Source organism: Aricia agestis, chromosome 2, assembly GCF_905147365.1.
Source record: "Aricia agestis chromosome 2, ilAriAges1.1, whole genome shotgun sequence".
Taxonomy (NCBI): Eukaryota; Metazoa; Arthropoda; class Insecta; order Lepidoptera; family Lycaenidae; genus Aricia; species Aricia agestis.
Window position 1 is genome coordinate 11,103,664 of NC_056407.1, and position 14,223 is coordinate 11,117,886.

The 14,223-nt window shown below is 37.3% G+C and overlaps 1 protein-coding gene across 1 annotated transcript in view; it reads left to right on the forward strand.

Annotated features, from left to right (window-relative positions):
• Positions 1-14,223, forward strand: part of LOC121735180 — a 31,671-nt gene that overhangs the window by 10,384 nt on the left and 7,064 nt on the right. Inside the window, exons 5-14 of the mRNA XM_042125892.1 lie at positions 677-704; positions 1,509-1,569; positions 5,384-5,531; positions 6,970-7,167; positions 7,552-7,665; positions 8,177-8,379; positions 9,132-9,229; positions 9,806-10,056; positions 11,034-11,204; positions 13,067-13,201. Coding sequence (XP_041981826.1) covers positions 677-704; positions 1,509-1,569; positions 5,384-5,531; positions 6,970-7,167; positions 7,552-7,665; positions 8,177-8,379; positions 9,132-9,229; positions 9,806-10,056; positions 11,034-11,204; positions 13,067-13,201 — 1,407 coding nt within the window. The remainder of the gene's footprint in view (positions 1-676; positions 705-1,508; positions 1,570-5,383; positions 5,532-6,969; positions 7,168-7,551; positions 7,666-8,176; positions 8,380-9,131; positions 9,230-9,805; positions 10,057-11,033; positions 11,205-13,066; positions 13,202-14,223) is intronic.

The following is a 14,223-nucleotide window of genomic DNA, read 5'->3' on the forward strand; positions in this document are numbered from 1 at the left end:
TAGACTCGTGTACTTAAAACGTTATTCGAGCTTCAACCTTCCATCTAAGATTCTTACGTCATATTATGATATTAGAAGGAAATTACAAATATATCGTCATACGATTATTTAGTGACAATAAAACCGGTTTTAGAATTATTAATATTTTATACATTCATCGCTCCTGTCTGACCTTGAATCAGTTTAATATTTTTTTAATACTTAATATGTATAAAGGTTAGGGTGTTTACACACGGTGCCGCAGCGGCACGGTGACACACGGCTTACCAGTTACCACTTTTCGAGAATTTTCGCAGAGGGTGTTCACTGTTCGTGTTAACAAAATGAAGATTCTTACGAAAAATTTGCTTGATACTAATAAAAAAAAATGTTCTAGGAGTACCTAACATTGTCTTACCGGCAACCGGCAGGCATCGCCTACTTATTCACATAACAGTGTATTGGTCAGAAAATAAAATATGTCTGTGATTGAAAAAATCTAACAAAGTAAAATAGTATCAATGTGCAAAAATACAATTTATAAGAGTCCGTCGTTCGCTCTACGAGTGCGACCTTTCGGCCTTTTCTAGATAATACAAAGGTCACTGATAACACAATGTACGATGGCTGTAAACACTAATGAAATTTAACTGCTACTTAACAATTTCATAACTAATAATTAACTTTTTTTTTACAGAAGAAACACGAGGAGCCGAAACATAAACGTAAGTATTACTAAAACCACTTTTACTGCTTTACTATACTTACCAACGAACTACAAAAAAAAACTAACTAGGATGAAGACGTAAGTGGTTGCTAACAATGTAAATGTTAGTTTTTTTTTTTGCATAAATAGAGGCTTTACGACCGGGAAAATGATGTAGGTATGTTACAACATTGTTGAAATTCAAATTCATTATCTATCAGGATCTGATGGCAATTTTGACAGCAGATTTTCAAAAAATATCCTTGATCATTGGATAAATTTTTATATTTGCATGTTTAACACGCATAATCAGCCGCTATAAGAAAAAAGGATTAAATGTTTTATTCCAATTACCCCGGTATTGCTAGAGTCAATTTATTTTCTCACTTTTTGCCATAAGGTTATGGTAGACCTTTAGTAGGAAAAAAATCACTTTCCCAGCTATAAAACATTAGTTATCGACTTCATTCACTTTCGTCTTTAAGTATTATTTTGGTCATAAGAAAAAAATATTATTTTTGCGATAATATGTACAGTAAGTATTAAGAATGTACGGAACGTATTTGTTGACTGTTAAAACCACCTGTTTACACATCCTGCAATGGCCCATTGTGTTTCCTTAAATGTATAGAAATAATACTTCACTTTAGTTAAGAACTCACTTTAAGATTTTACAATATTATATCTTCAACAACCTTCAAGAATTATACCTAATTTTTCGAATCAAGATCTTTCTAGGGCCGTGTACTTCAACATAATATTGTCAAACATAAGTTCAGGTTTGAAATGTGACAGTAGCTATATAATATTCTTTTTATTTTAGCGACTCTGTTGGGAGCTTCAAAATGCACATGGGGTCCATCTTACTGGTGCAGTAACTTCAGGTAATATTATTTACTCTAATTTGAAACACTGTAATAACTAATATGTATCTATTGCTATCTAATAGCGTAGTTCATTCAGAAATCAGTGCCCAATTCTTGTACCTCGAAAGTCGAAGTCGAATCATTGAAATATTAAACTGGTATCTAGGTAGGGCTTGTCTAACTTAAAATGTCGCGCCCGTCCCTCGTATTCACAGTGCAATATTTTTCATTTAATTATATCAACTAGTGAAGTAGTGGGACGCGTCAATTCAAATTAGACAAGCTCTAACAGTAATTATAGTGTCCAATTCTAGTACTTACCTCGAAGTCCAATCCTCGATCAATCTTATCGACCACGCGCGAACATTGCAGTCGGACATTGAACTTATGCAAATTGGGCCCTGGATAAACAAATTTTCTGTTATGTATTTGCAGTAATACATGACAGAAATTTTGTAATGTTTGCAAGTCATTTGTTTTACTTTGTTCTTGACGGGTCACTTTACGTCCCCTCTGAAGTCTGAGGTCGTTGTATCATTTCTCCCGTTGAAGCGTAAATAATTCCTAATTTTATCTGACAAGAGCATAAGTCAAGTAGCAGTGTATATATAAATCATTGGCCGTGTTCGTCGGCGTAATTTTTAGCGCATTCGCTGCAAAACCTAGTTATTGCGCATGTCCAAATCATGTCATGCCATGGCAACGACAACTGTTTACGACTTGACATTTAACCCAATTGCAATTTGTTGGTGGCGTTGCAATGAACAAACCAGTGGGAGAGCCATGCTTCGGCACGAATGGGCCGGCTCGACCGGAGAAATACCACGCTCTCACAGAAAACCGGCGTGAAACAGCGCTTGCGCTGTGTTTCACCGAGTGAGTAAGATTACCGGTGGCCCAATCCCCTACCCTATTCCCTTCCCTACCTTCCCCTATTCCCTTCCCTTCCCAGCCCTACCCTCCCCTGTTACCCTATTCCCTCTTAAAAGGCCGGCAACGCACCTGCATCTCTTCTGATGCTACGAGTGTCCATGGGTGACGGAAGTTGCTTTCCATCAGGTGACCCGTTTGCTCGTTTGCCCTCTTATTTCATAAAAAAAACCAATTAAATTTTTAATTTTTTCCAAGTGATCCATATCCATATTTTCCAAAATAAAATAATCAAACACTATCATAGTGTTAAATAAATTATTTGTGCGGCTGTTAGATAATTTAGGGTCATGTATTTACGTTTAGCTTTTATTAGTTTAATCATGTATAAACAATTAAGACGTTGTTTACGACTTGACCAGCAACTTGTTATGGCGTTGCCATGACATCTTTTAGACATGCGCAATAAAAGGTTTGTCCAAAAATACGCCGACGAACACGGCCATGCTTTATTGTGTACAATAATTTTAAACCTATGTCTGATTGTGTCGGTCTAGGTTAAGTGCTTTGTTTGTCAGAATATCATGGATTCTATTTCATTAAAAAAATTTAAGAGAGGCATAAAATTTTGAATGCACTGTTGTTAACTTCAACCTATACGCGCAACGTGGCTTTTACGCCCGCACTCAAAAGCATTTAATGATTACTTAACTTTAATAAAGAGCGAGTAAAAAAAACTAGGTGATAATACTTTTGGGTGTGCATGTGTCCCTTATAATATATTTTAATAACATGTAGAGTTCACTGGTAGAGTAGTCATGACTCATGGGTTTGCGCCATACAAAACTAAAAAAAAATCTATTTCAGCGCCGCTACTTACACAATGAACTCTATACCGGAGACATAAACACACCCTAAAGTGTTATCACTTTGTTTTGTTACACTACACTTTATAAGGGTAAATCTTGTCAGTCCAGCTGCAGCTCAAGTCAACCTTTATAGGTTTTACAGGGTGGAACAAAACTAAGTAATATTATACTTAGGGTGTGTGTGTATGTGTATAATGTAAGACACATCTTGCGCTGTGTTTCGCCGAGTGAGTGAGTTTACCGGAGGCCCAATTCCCGTCCCTACCCTCCCCTATTCCCTTCCCTTCCCATCCCTACCACCCTATTACCCTATTCCTTCTCAAAAGGCCGGCAACACACCTGCAGCTCCTCTGATGCTGTGAGTGTCCATGGGCGACGGAAGTTGCTTTCCATCAGGTGACCCGTTTTCTCGTTTGCCCCTTTATTTCATAAAAAATCTTAGTTTTTCAACAACCTGTATAAGCTAGGCATTGACGCGGTTCCACAAACAGATCGATATGTCGTCATCATCATGTCATTACGAATAACAACGTGATTCATCACCGATAGCCACGTTTATGTTTGTGCGTAGTGTGCAATGTGCATCTGGAACTCCTTTAAAAGGAAGATAAACAACAGTAGTTTAATTTTACTGCCTCAAGTTACTCTACATTCTACAATATAGATACTAGATAGATACAAAAATACTATAGTAAGTGTATTAAAAGTTCTTACTAGTTACTGAAAACATGTTTTAATTCATTAAGGGAATGATTAAATTACTAACAACTATTCCTGAACATGTGTAACGCCATCCAGTTCCTCCATCTAGTTTTCCGGACATATTTTCATACTTTTTTCCGACTTCGCCAGGAGGCCGGTTCTTCTCGCCGGGTTAGTTCCCGAAACGGTGGTAGGCATCATGTAGACTTTCAAAAAATAATTGCAAAAAGATACCTATTGTGAATAAAAAAATATAAGTTTGAGTTTGAGGAGGGTTATGTTTGTTTAATTATATAACAGGCTCTCCAGGGTAAATTGACGTGTTTTTCAGAGTGACATTGGATACATATTATAAAAATTAATATAATAATATTTTATTGTACTTATTTAAAAAAATACTTAAAAATCACTTAAGATCTGTACCCAGTTACAAGAACTGTTATTTCCGATTTATGATTCAATACTTCCAATAGTTGCGTGACACCTCAACCGCGACGAATAATATTTACAGTGACCAGTGCTTGTGGTGTAACATCCTCAAGAAATTTAAACATACCTGTACAAAACACTTGTTGAAGACTTACTGAAATATTGACGTGCTACTTCCTGTAAAATGTATTGGCTAAAATATTTTTTTTTGTCCCTGCAACGATCAATGCCTACATGCATCCTTATTCTTCATTTACTTCAAACTTCAATATTAAATTCATGTTTGGAAAAAATCGGTTATATGCTTTGATAAGTTGAAATTTCTGGTCGTACAATTGTACTATCTATCAGAGAAGTTGATTCCTAGGCAGATGGCGGACCTAAGTAATTTGGTCGAGTTATGTTAAACACATCCGACAGAACACAATTAACATTGAATTGACATGATCCGACCAAATGACGTTGGTCTGTCAACTGCCTAGGAATCAATTTCCTCGATGGTACATACTTATTATTGCACCACTACTTTACAATATTTAATGTTTGTGAAACCGTTATCTATCTATACTTAGGCGCAGCGCAGACAACAGACTATCCGTGACGCACTTTTTAGTCTGTGGAAATAGAATCTATGAAATTACATGTAGTAACGCACACGACGCTCCAAAAGTCAGCCGCGTTAGTTACTGCATACGTTCTATTTCCACGGACTAAAAAGTGCGTCACGGTCCACGGATAGTCTGTCGTATGCGCTGCGCCTTAATATTATAAATAAAGCTGAAGAGATTGTTTGTTTGAACGCGATAATCTCAGGAACTACTGGACCGATTTCAAAAATTATTTCACTCCTATAATAGACTATGTATGTACCACGGGCGGAGCCGGGGCGGACCAGTAGTTATATTTTATCTTAATTTTAAAATATGTTTAAAACTGATCAATTATTTCTCGGTATATTCCAGTACCGGCCGCGAGTGCAAGGCGACTCGTCACTGCGTCCAGAAGGTGTGGTCCACCGCCAAGTACCCGCAAGATGACGACGGCATCTGCAAGATCTGCAAGGACATGGTCACCCAGGCCAGAGACCAGCTGCAGAGTAACGAGACACAGGTATCAATATCGCTGACTAATTATAATCTTTTTGTGATCCGTCATGTTTTGTTTAAAATATTCTTAATAATAATAACTCAAAGGTGTCTGACTGACTGATATAGTGATCTATCAACGCACAGCCCAAACCACTGGACGGATCGGGCTGAAATTTGGCATGCAGGTAGATGTTATAACGTAGGCATCCGCTAAGAAAGGATTTTCATCAATTCTACCCCCAAGAGGATAAAATAAGGGATGAAAGTTTGTATGAAACTTTGTCAAATGAGAATGGGAGTTGACCTCAACTCATTTATAGTACCTAGTGTAACAAATCTGATTACCTATACTACCAACGGGTTTGTTGCAGAAAATGTTTAATAATGAACTACTGAATTGAACTGTCCAATTTAAATAATACACCCAGAAATATTATACATCCCAGTATTTTTTAATCAGGTCGCAAATAATAACAAAATATATTATATTATTACTATGAATAAAACAGTCCTCTATTGATAACAGTTCGTTATGACCGCACTTTTATTTATGGCAATGGCCGATAAGCGAATATATTATATGTCTTATACAAACAATAACGAGTATTAGAATATGTGACTATCGACAAAATATACATTGGAGCATTATATTAGAGGACTAGAAACTTTAAAATGTGGTACAGATAAGCTTCATATTCTTATCAATCTATTTGTTTAAATGTTGATCACTTTTATCTAAAATATGTGGAAAACTACTAAGATAAGAAAGCTTAAATTTGGGAGAAACTTTGTGTTTAACCTGACCTAATTTTTCGAGTCGCTTATTTTAAGAGCAGCCTAGTATGTATCATGCATCTTATTCCAAAGTTCTTTTTAGGGTTCTGTACACAAAAGGTAAAAACGGGATACTATTACTAAGACTTCGATGTCTGTCTGTCCGTCTGTCTGATTTCTGAAATTTTCACAGATTGTGTATATCTGTTGCCGCTATAACAATAAATTACCAAAAACAAAATAAATTAAATATTTAAGGGGGGGCCTCCCATACATAATTTTTTTGCTATTTTTTGCTCGATACCAATAATGGCAATAGGTAGGCACTTGAAATATTCACAAAATACTCAGTTGTATTTATAATTTAATAATTAATAATAATATTTAAATAAAATAAATGATTAAGAGGGGCTCCCATACAAAAAAACATGGTTTACTTATTTTTGCTCTAAAATGGTACGGAATCCTTCGTAAGCGAGTCCAACTCGCACTCATCTGTTCTGACATTTTATGATATTTTATTTTCGGGTTTTAAATTTGTACGATTGGTAAACCTACAAATCCTTAAAAATTCTTAACTTTCTATAAATACAATATACCTTATTCGAAGGCGTGTGTGAATAATGTTTGAAAAAAGATTGTGTAATAAAGGTATGTTTAAAAAATCTATATATTTTATACTTCAGGAGGAACTGAAAGAAGTGTTCGAGGGTTCGTGCGCGTTGATCCCAATCAAGATAATCCGCAAGGAGTGCGTGACGCTGGCCGACCAGTTCGTGCCGGAGCTCGTAGAGACGCTGTCCTCGCAGATGAACCCCGACGCGGTGTGCTCCGTCGCTGGCCTGTGTAATAGCGCCAGGATCGATAGGCTCATTGAGGATTATGTGAGTAGAGGTGCTCTGCCGCACTCAGAGATGAATAATAATAATTACTTAATTGTAATTGAATAAGATTTTCACATACACCCCATTAATTTTCAAAACATTATCTGTCAAAAACTCGATCGAGCAATCACGTAGAGTAAAAACCACGGCTCGGGCTTTCGTCCACACATTCAGCATTATATAATATAGATTTACTCTAAATCTAGTAAAAATTATCATGTGGACCGCAAAACTCACACGCTATAGTATGGCTTGAGTCGACGGCTCGCGTGGAGTAAGTTCGAAGTGAATTAGATTTATTTAATTATTACAGGGTTAATTTGAATTTAAACATATGGACTTAACCCTGTAACTGCATTTATATCCTTTATTTTCTCATTTCAGAACGCAACTCTGGAGCTTAGGAAGGACTGTTCTACCTGCAAGCGTACTGTCGGCGTCCTACGCAAGAGGTTCGATGCAGCCAGCTATGAAAACTTCTTGGTCGGATTGCTGCAAGTAAGATCATTGTTGCTTTCTACAATAATTATTTTATTGCTTAACACATTAGTGATTAGGTAGTACGGGTATAGGTAAGGTTGATTACTTAAGGGGGGTTTACACGGGTGACTTAAACCGCATAACTTTGGCAGCACGGCGATCGACCATCTAAATGGCAAAAAGGTGGCAATTTTTTGCCATTTAGTGCGGGCAAAGTTGTGCTACTTTAGTCACCAGTGTAAACCACCCTTTAGGTGTTAGTTGATACTTGATAGGTTAGCCGTTAGGTGCATTTTAATGACTAAGTTAATATCAAAAGGTTTAATGGTCTAGGTCGGCCTAAATGTGTTTACATAAATATAACTCTGAGTTCTAACAGTGTCTTGTTACAGTTATATTCAAGTGTCTTTACATTCCCACCAATTAATAAACCAATCATCTTTCGCATTTGATATGAAAATTAAAAAGATAACTTATTTCTTCCTTACATCTTTCTATTTCATTATAACTCTATTTCCGTGTATCCCAGGTATGCGGTCAAATGGGCTCTCTATCAGATTCCTGCTCGATGCTTGTGTTCAAGTACTATGAGAACATTCTGGACGGCATGGCCAAGGACTTCACACCCAAGACGGTCTGTCACATCAACGGTCAGTGCTCTTACCAGTTCCACTCACACAACCTGTACACCTTCCCTGATGAGGAGAATTTGGACTCGTTGAAGGCTACCGAGTAAGTATTTTTTGTGGTTTGAAATCTCTTCGATCATATCCACGCTTTTATTTATACATATTATAAAACAAAGTAGCTTTTTTTCCCTCATGTCCCTTTGTTCCCTTTAATCTTTAAAACTACGCAACGGATTTTGATGATTCTTTCAGTGCTAGATAGCCCATTTATTGAGGAAGGCTATAGAGTATAGGCTATATTTTATCATGCTAAGACTAATAGAAGAATGTTGAAAAAAACAGGGGAAATTATTTGAAAGGGCTTATCTCGCGAACTACTGGAGCAATTTTTATGTTATTTGGCACAGATAAGAAGTAGACCACATGAAGGATCATAGGCTATCGATTTTAATCATTTTTTCAATGGATATATATTTTATACTCGTGCGACGCCGGGGCGGGTCGCTAGTAGTATAATAAATTACGGTTACGGATCTCTTAGAAAAACGTACTTACACTAACCTATTACAACACGCTGCTTTCACATGCAACTGTGTGCGAATTAGAAGTAGCCAGGGATCTGTTAACGAATTTCTACAGGCTCGTGATATATACGTTGTATTTCAATGTGGAATTAATACATTTACCGTTATAGTCCAGCAAAACTAACATTTTTCGCCTCAGTGCATTGCCTTCTTTGTATGACACAGAAAATGTTTTCTGAAGTACGAAAATTGTTGCGTAGAAAACGTCGTTTATAGTCTAGTTTCTCTGCAACGTCTCTAAACGGTATTAATATTCACTATTACCTTTCAGTGATGTGCCGTGTGAGTTCTGCGAGCAAGTAGTGAAGCACATGCGGGACACGTTGGTCGCCAATACCTCTGAGATCGAGTTCCATAAAGTTATGATTGGTGAGTAATTGTTTATAGTCGGTGAAATGTAGTGGATTACAGAGTTTTTGTTTATAGTACGCAATAGGTACTATCAAGTTGTTAAAGAAATGATGCAGTGACAAAAATACATAGACATTATTTCAGTAGGGATATCACACCGAATGTTTGTTTTGGATTTCTTCTATCTTTGAGTTTCATATGTACATTTAATGTCTAAACACACCATGCCGAGTTCCGCGTGGAAATTCGGCATGATATAGTCAGCAATGTCAAAAGCATACAATATAACGTGACGGGATTTCGGCATAGTGTGTCATCGGTAATTTAAAATACATAGTAGGCGGAATCATGCCGAACTTCCGTGTATGTATAACTGCTACGGACATATTGCAGTTTTTGTTTCTTCTAATAGTTATTACTTACTAGCTGTCCCGGTGAACTTCGTGTCACTTTAAAACCTTCCCTGGACTTCTACGAATATTTTAAGACTAAAATCAGCCTAATCCGTTTAGCCGTTAGAGTTTTAGCGCGACTAACACATTTGAAAGTCCATTTTTATATATAAGATTACATTATTTATCCATATTTACATAGGCCTCTGCAAACACTCGGGCGAGTTCAAATCCGAGTGCCTGTCCCTGGTGGAACAGTACCACGATAAGATCTATTACTACCTCGTGTCTGAGCTGAAGCCGGCCACCATCTGTGGCTTCATTGGTATCTGCAGTAACAACACTCAAGTGGAAATCGCCCCGCTCCTGCCTGCTGAGCTAACGATCAAGGCCGTGCCTCTATCGGAGAAATTAATCGGCACTGATGAAGCTAAGAGCAATGAAAATAAGAATGTAAGTACATGGAAACTGAGGCCTACTTGTAGGTAAAATTTAATGATAAAGAATTTTACTACCTACTGTTAATGTTTAAACTACATAATAAAAGAAACTACTTCAGTGAGTTCAGTCAATAAGCAGAAAACCATCTTAGAAATTCGTATTCTACACCAAAACTGTTTTAACGGTTAAGAGTATCATTATTAACCGACTCCAAAAAAGGAGGTTATCAATTCGACCCGTATGTATGTTATATTTCTAGAACTGCCTAGTTTTCGTATATTATGTTAGTCTATATCAGCATCCGAACAAATGTGCCAAATTTCAAAAATGTAATGTTTTTTTTTTATGAAATAAGGGGGCAAACGAGCAAACGGGTCACCTGATGGAAAGCAACTTCCGTCGCCCATGGACACTCGCAGCATCGGAAGAGCTGCAAGTGCGTTGCCGGCCTTTTAAGAGGGAATAGGGTAATAGGGGAGGGTAGGGATGGGAAGGGAAGGGAATAGTTGAGGGTAGGGATGGGAAGGGAAGGGAATAGTTGAGGGTAGGGAAGGTAATAGGGTAGGGGTTAGGGGATTGGGCCTCCGGTAAACTCACTCACTCGGCGAAACACAGCGCAAGCGCTGTTTCACGCCGGTTTTCTGTGAGAACGTGGTATTTATCCGGTCGAGCCGGCCCATTCGTGCCGAAGCATGGCTCTCCCACGTATAAAAAAATGTATGATTTTCTGTTTATGTTTGCATATCTCCGGAAGTACAAGTCCGTAGGGAATACTGCAAGTTTCGTCAAAATCGGTTCAGTAGTTTTTGAGATAAAGAATTTTAATTCTCAATTACGTACAATTTTGAAGAAGTGCCGAATAGACTATCCACCACTTAACTTGACAGATAAAGTATGGAGAATCTGTCAAAAAAGCTGTGAATAGCCTATTCGGCACTTTATCAGAAAGTGGTGAAACAGGCCCTTATTCCATTAATAATTGTTCGCAGGTCGGTCGCGTGGAAATTCCCAAGAAACAGGCCAACGTACAGATTGTAGGCCAGGAGCCGCTGCCAATCGAGCGCATGTTCGTGTCGCGCCCGCAGAACCAGATGGTGTGCTCATTCTGTCAGTACTTCCTGCACTACCTGCAGGTCGAACTCAGCGATGATAACACTGAGGTAAATACTTACTTATTTTACTAACTGAAAGCCGAACTTTGTGAGGGCTCTCGTCATCACACCTTGACTGACTGATGATAACACATCTACATATTATAAATAAAAATTACTATGTTAAAGCACAAATCAATAGGCGTGATTGTTTTTCCGTAAAGTGTACCACGAAATGTACAGATTGTGGGATATACTATTTTGGAACATTTACCTACCTTTTCAATGAATTTGGGTTCGGATGTCACCGCTCGCTGTGATCTGCTTAACTATTTATCGAACCGCTCATTCCATCATTCTTGCCGCTCATTCAGTTATTGGACTGCTAAATTTATTTTTAGAATTGACATAATATGTTATGATAAAATAACCGACTAATTGATTTCTATTACTGTTTTACTGTCGCAATAATTAATCAACCGCCATTAAATTCAATAACTGCTCAATATTTTTTTCAACAGATCATGATAACATCTCGAATATTTAAATAACAGCTCAACAAAGTTCCCTTTTACGCCTAAACCGCTGGGCCGATTTATATTAAACGTATGGGAGATATCTACTTTAAGACCGGAAAGGACAAGTTTTTATAGCACCAAATTCAATGATGGATCCTTTGTTTATTGGTAATCATAATAACAATCGTGTCACCATTAGTGTCATAGATATTATATATATATATATATACAGGGTGTAACAAAAGCAAGTGATAATACTTTAGGGTGTGTACGTGTTCCCTGTAGAGATTTCACTGTGAAAGTAGCAGAGCTGAAAGACCAACATTTTTCTTCACTTTTGTATGGGCAAGGGCCCGAGCGTCACGAGTTTCCCCATACAAAAGTGAAAAAAATTTTTGGTCTTTCAGCGCTGCTACTTTCACAGTGAACTCTCTACAGGGAACACGTACACACCATAAATTATTATCACTTGTTTTTGTTACACCCTGGTATATATATATATATATATATATATATATATATATATATATGTATATATATAATATCTATGACACTAATGGTGTGGATAAAAAAAATATATATATATATATATATATATATATATATATATATATATATATATATATATATATATATATATATATATATATATATTTTTTTTTTAATATTTTTTTTTTTTTGTAAAACAAACAACATAACTACGAAACCCTAAAAAATACTGTGTATCGGGCAAATGCCATTATCATATTAGAAATGGTTTGATTTTTTTAAACTTTTTTCAAGCTTTTCGTGAATGGATCAACTCTTTTATTACCTCTCAGCGATAGCTGAGGGCGTCAAAAATTATAATAATAATAATAATAAGGGTGACTCTCAAGTGATCCAAGGACCATAATCTGCTTCTTGTCTCAGTACACCGATAGCGCGATGTAGGGCCATGAGAGCGACATCTAGTATCTAATTTTGGTACTAACTACAGAATCACGAAAGAATGGATGGAAATACGGTTTACACGTACGTTGATAATACTAAATTCTAATTATTATCTACTTTAGTATTTACTTAATTTTGTAATATAGTATAATAAACTTACTTGCTGCTAAATTTTGTGTTTACATGCAATTAATAACTTTAAAATTTAGTTAACTACTTTATCAACTTATTACGTGTAAACCAGCCATTATAGACGAAAACGAACATGTGGAGGGCATTGTAAAGGCCACCGCAGGGACTGTACATTTTTCCACGATTAAAACTCCTCATGCTCTTCTACATTACTTATGTGTTTTAAATATCTGTCCACTGTTTAAATTTTGTATTGGTGTCTATTCAAAGTAAATAAATTATAAACTACTGCTTATGTCATTTATTATTAAAAAGCCTATCAATAGTAATTTTATTTTCCAATTTCAGGAGGCAATCAAGAAGGCAGTGGAGAACGCGTGCAACGTGTTCCCGCAGGAGATGAACAACCAGTGCCGGCAGTTCGTCACCGAGTACGGCCCCGCCGTCATCGCGCTGTTGGTGCAGGAGATCGACCCCGCTAGTGTGAGTTAGCCTTTACGTGACTACGACCGACGACGCTGAGGGTCATAACTCACCGGGACGCCACCGCGACATAGTGACGTTACCGTGTGACCTCTACGTCGCCGCAAAGAAGTGTTTTCAAACTTAACTTTAAGAAAAACAGCGCTTTGCGGCGACGTAGAGACGCCAGACGTTGCTTGGACGTTGCCATGGTAATATCACAGACTACGTCGCGTTGGCTTCCCGGTGATTACTAGGCCCTAATTTGTACTGAATTGACAGACTTTAATTGCGTGAGACGTCTTGCGAATCTGTCAAATCCTGGATACAAATTAAAAAATGCAATTACGGTCTACACGTCGCGTTGCGTTCTGTAGCTCTGCCATGAGTTTAAAGCTATAGTATTTATCGATACTCGATAATAAGTATAGTAAGTAAATATTTAGTATGGCGATTTTAGTTCCGTAAATAACCACTAGAGGCGCTGTAAAATTTTCCATACTAAAAATTTACGGTAGTCGGTATCGACTATCGAAAAATACTATAGCTTTTTAGAGCTACTGAATTGACCCTTATACGTGGCTACGACACTTTCCTAGTGCCTAGCAATTTTACATGAAGTTCAAATAAACCAAGTTTATCTAATGCTGAGTCTCATAAGCGCCATCTAGTGATCAGTAGATGAGACTTTTTGAAATTCGAGACGTAATAATTAAAAAGTCGTTTTACATTTTCTAAAACGGCAATGTAAATCGTTTGTTACTTTGGAAGTGAAACGTTTAAGAGGGCGACTAACCCCAAAAATCAAACATCGTCCTTCTCTCTTCACACGCACGCCCGTCTTTCATATGCCAGGTGAAAAAGAACGACGCGGTTTTTTTTATGAAATAAGGGGGCAAACGAGCAAACGGGTCACCTGATGGAAAGCAACTTCCGTCGCCCATGGACACTCGCAGCATCAGAAGAGCTGCAGGTGCGTTGCCGGCCTTTTAAGAGGGAATAGGGGAGGGTAGGGAAGGGAATAGGTTAGGGGATTGGGCCTC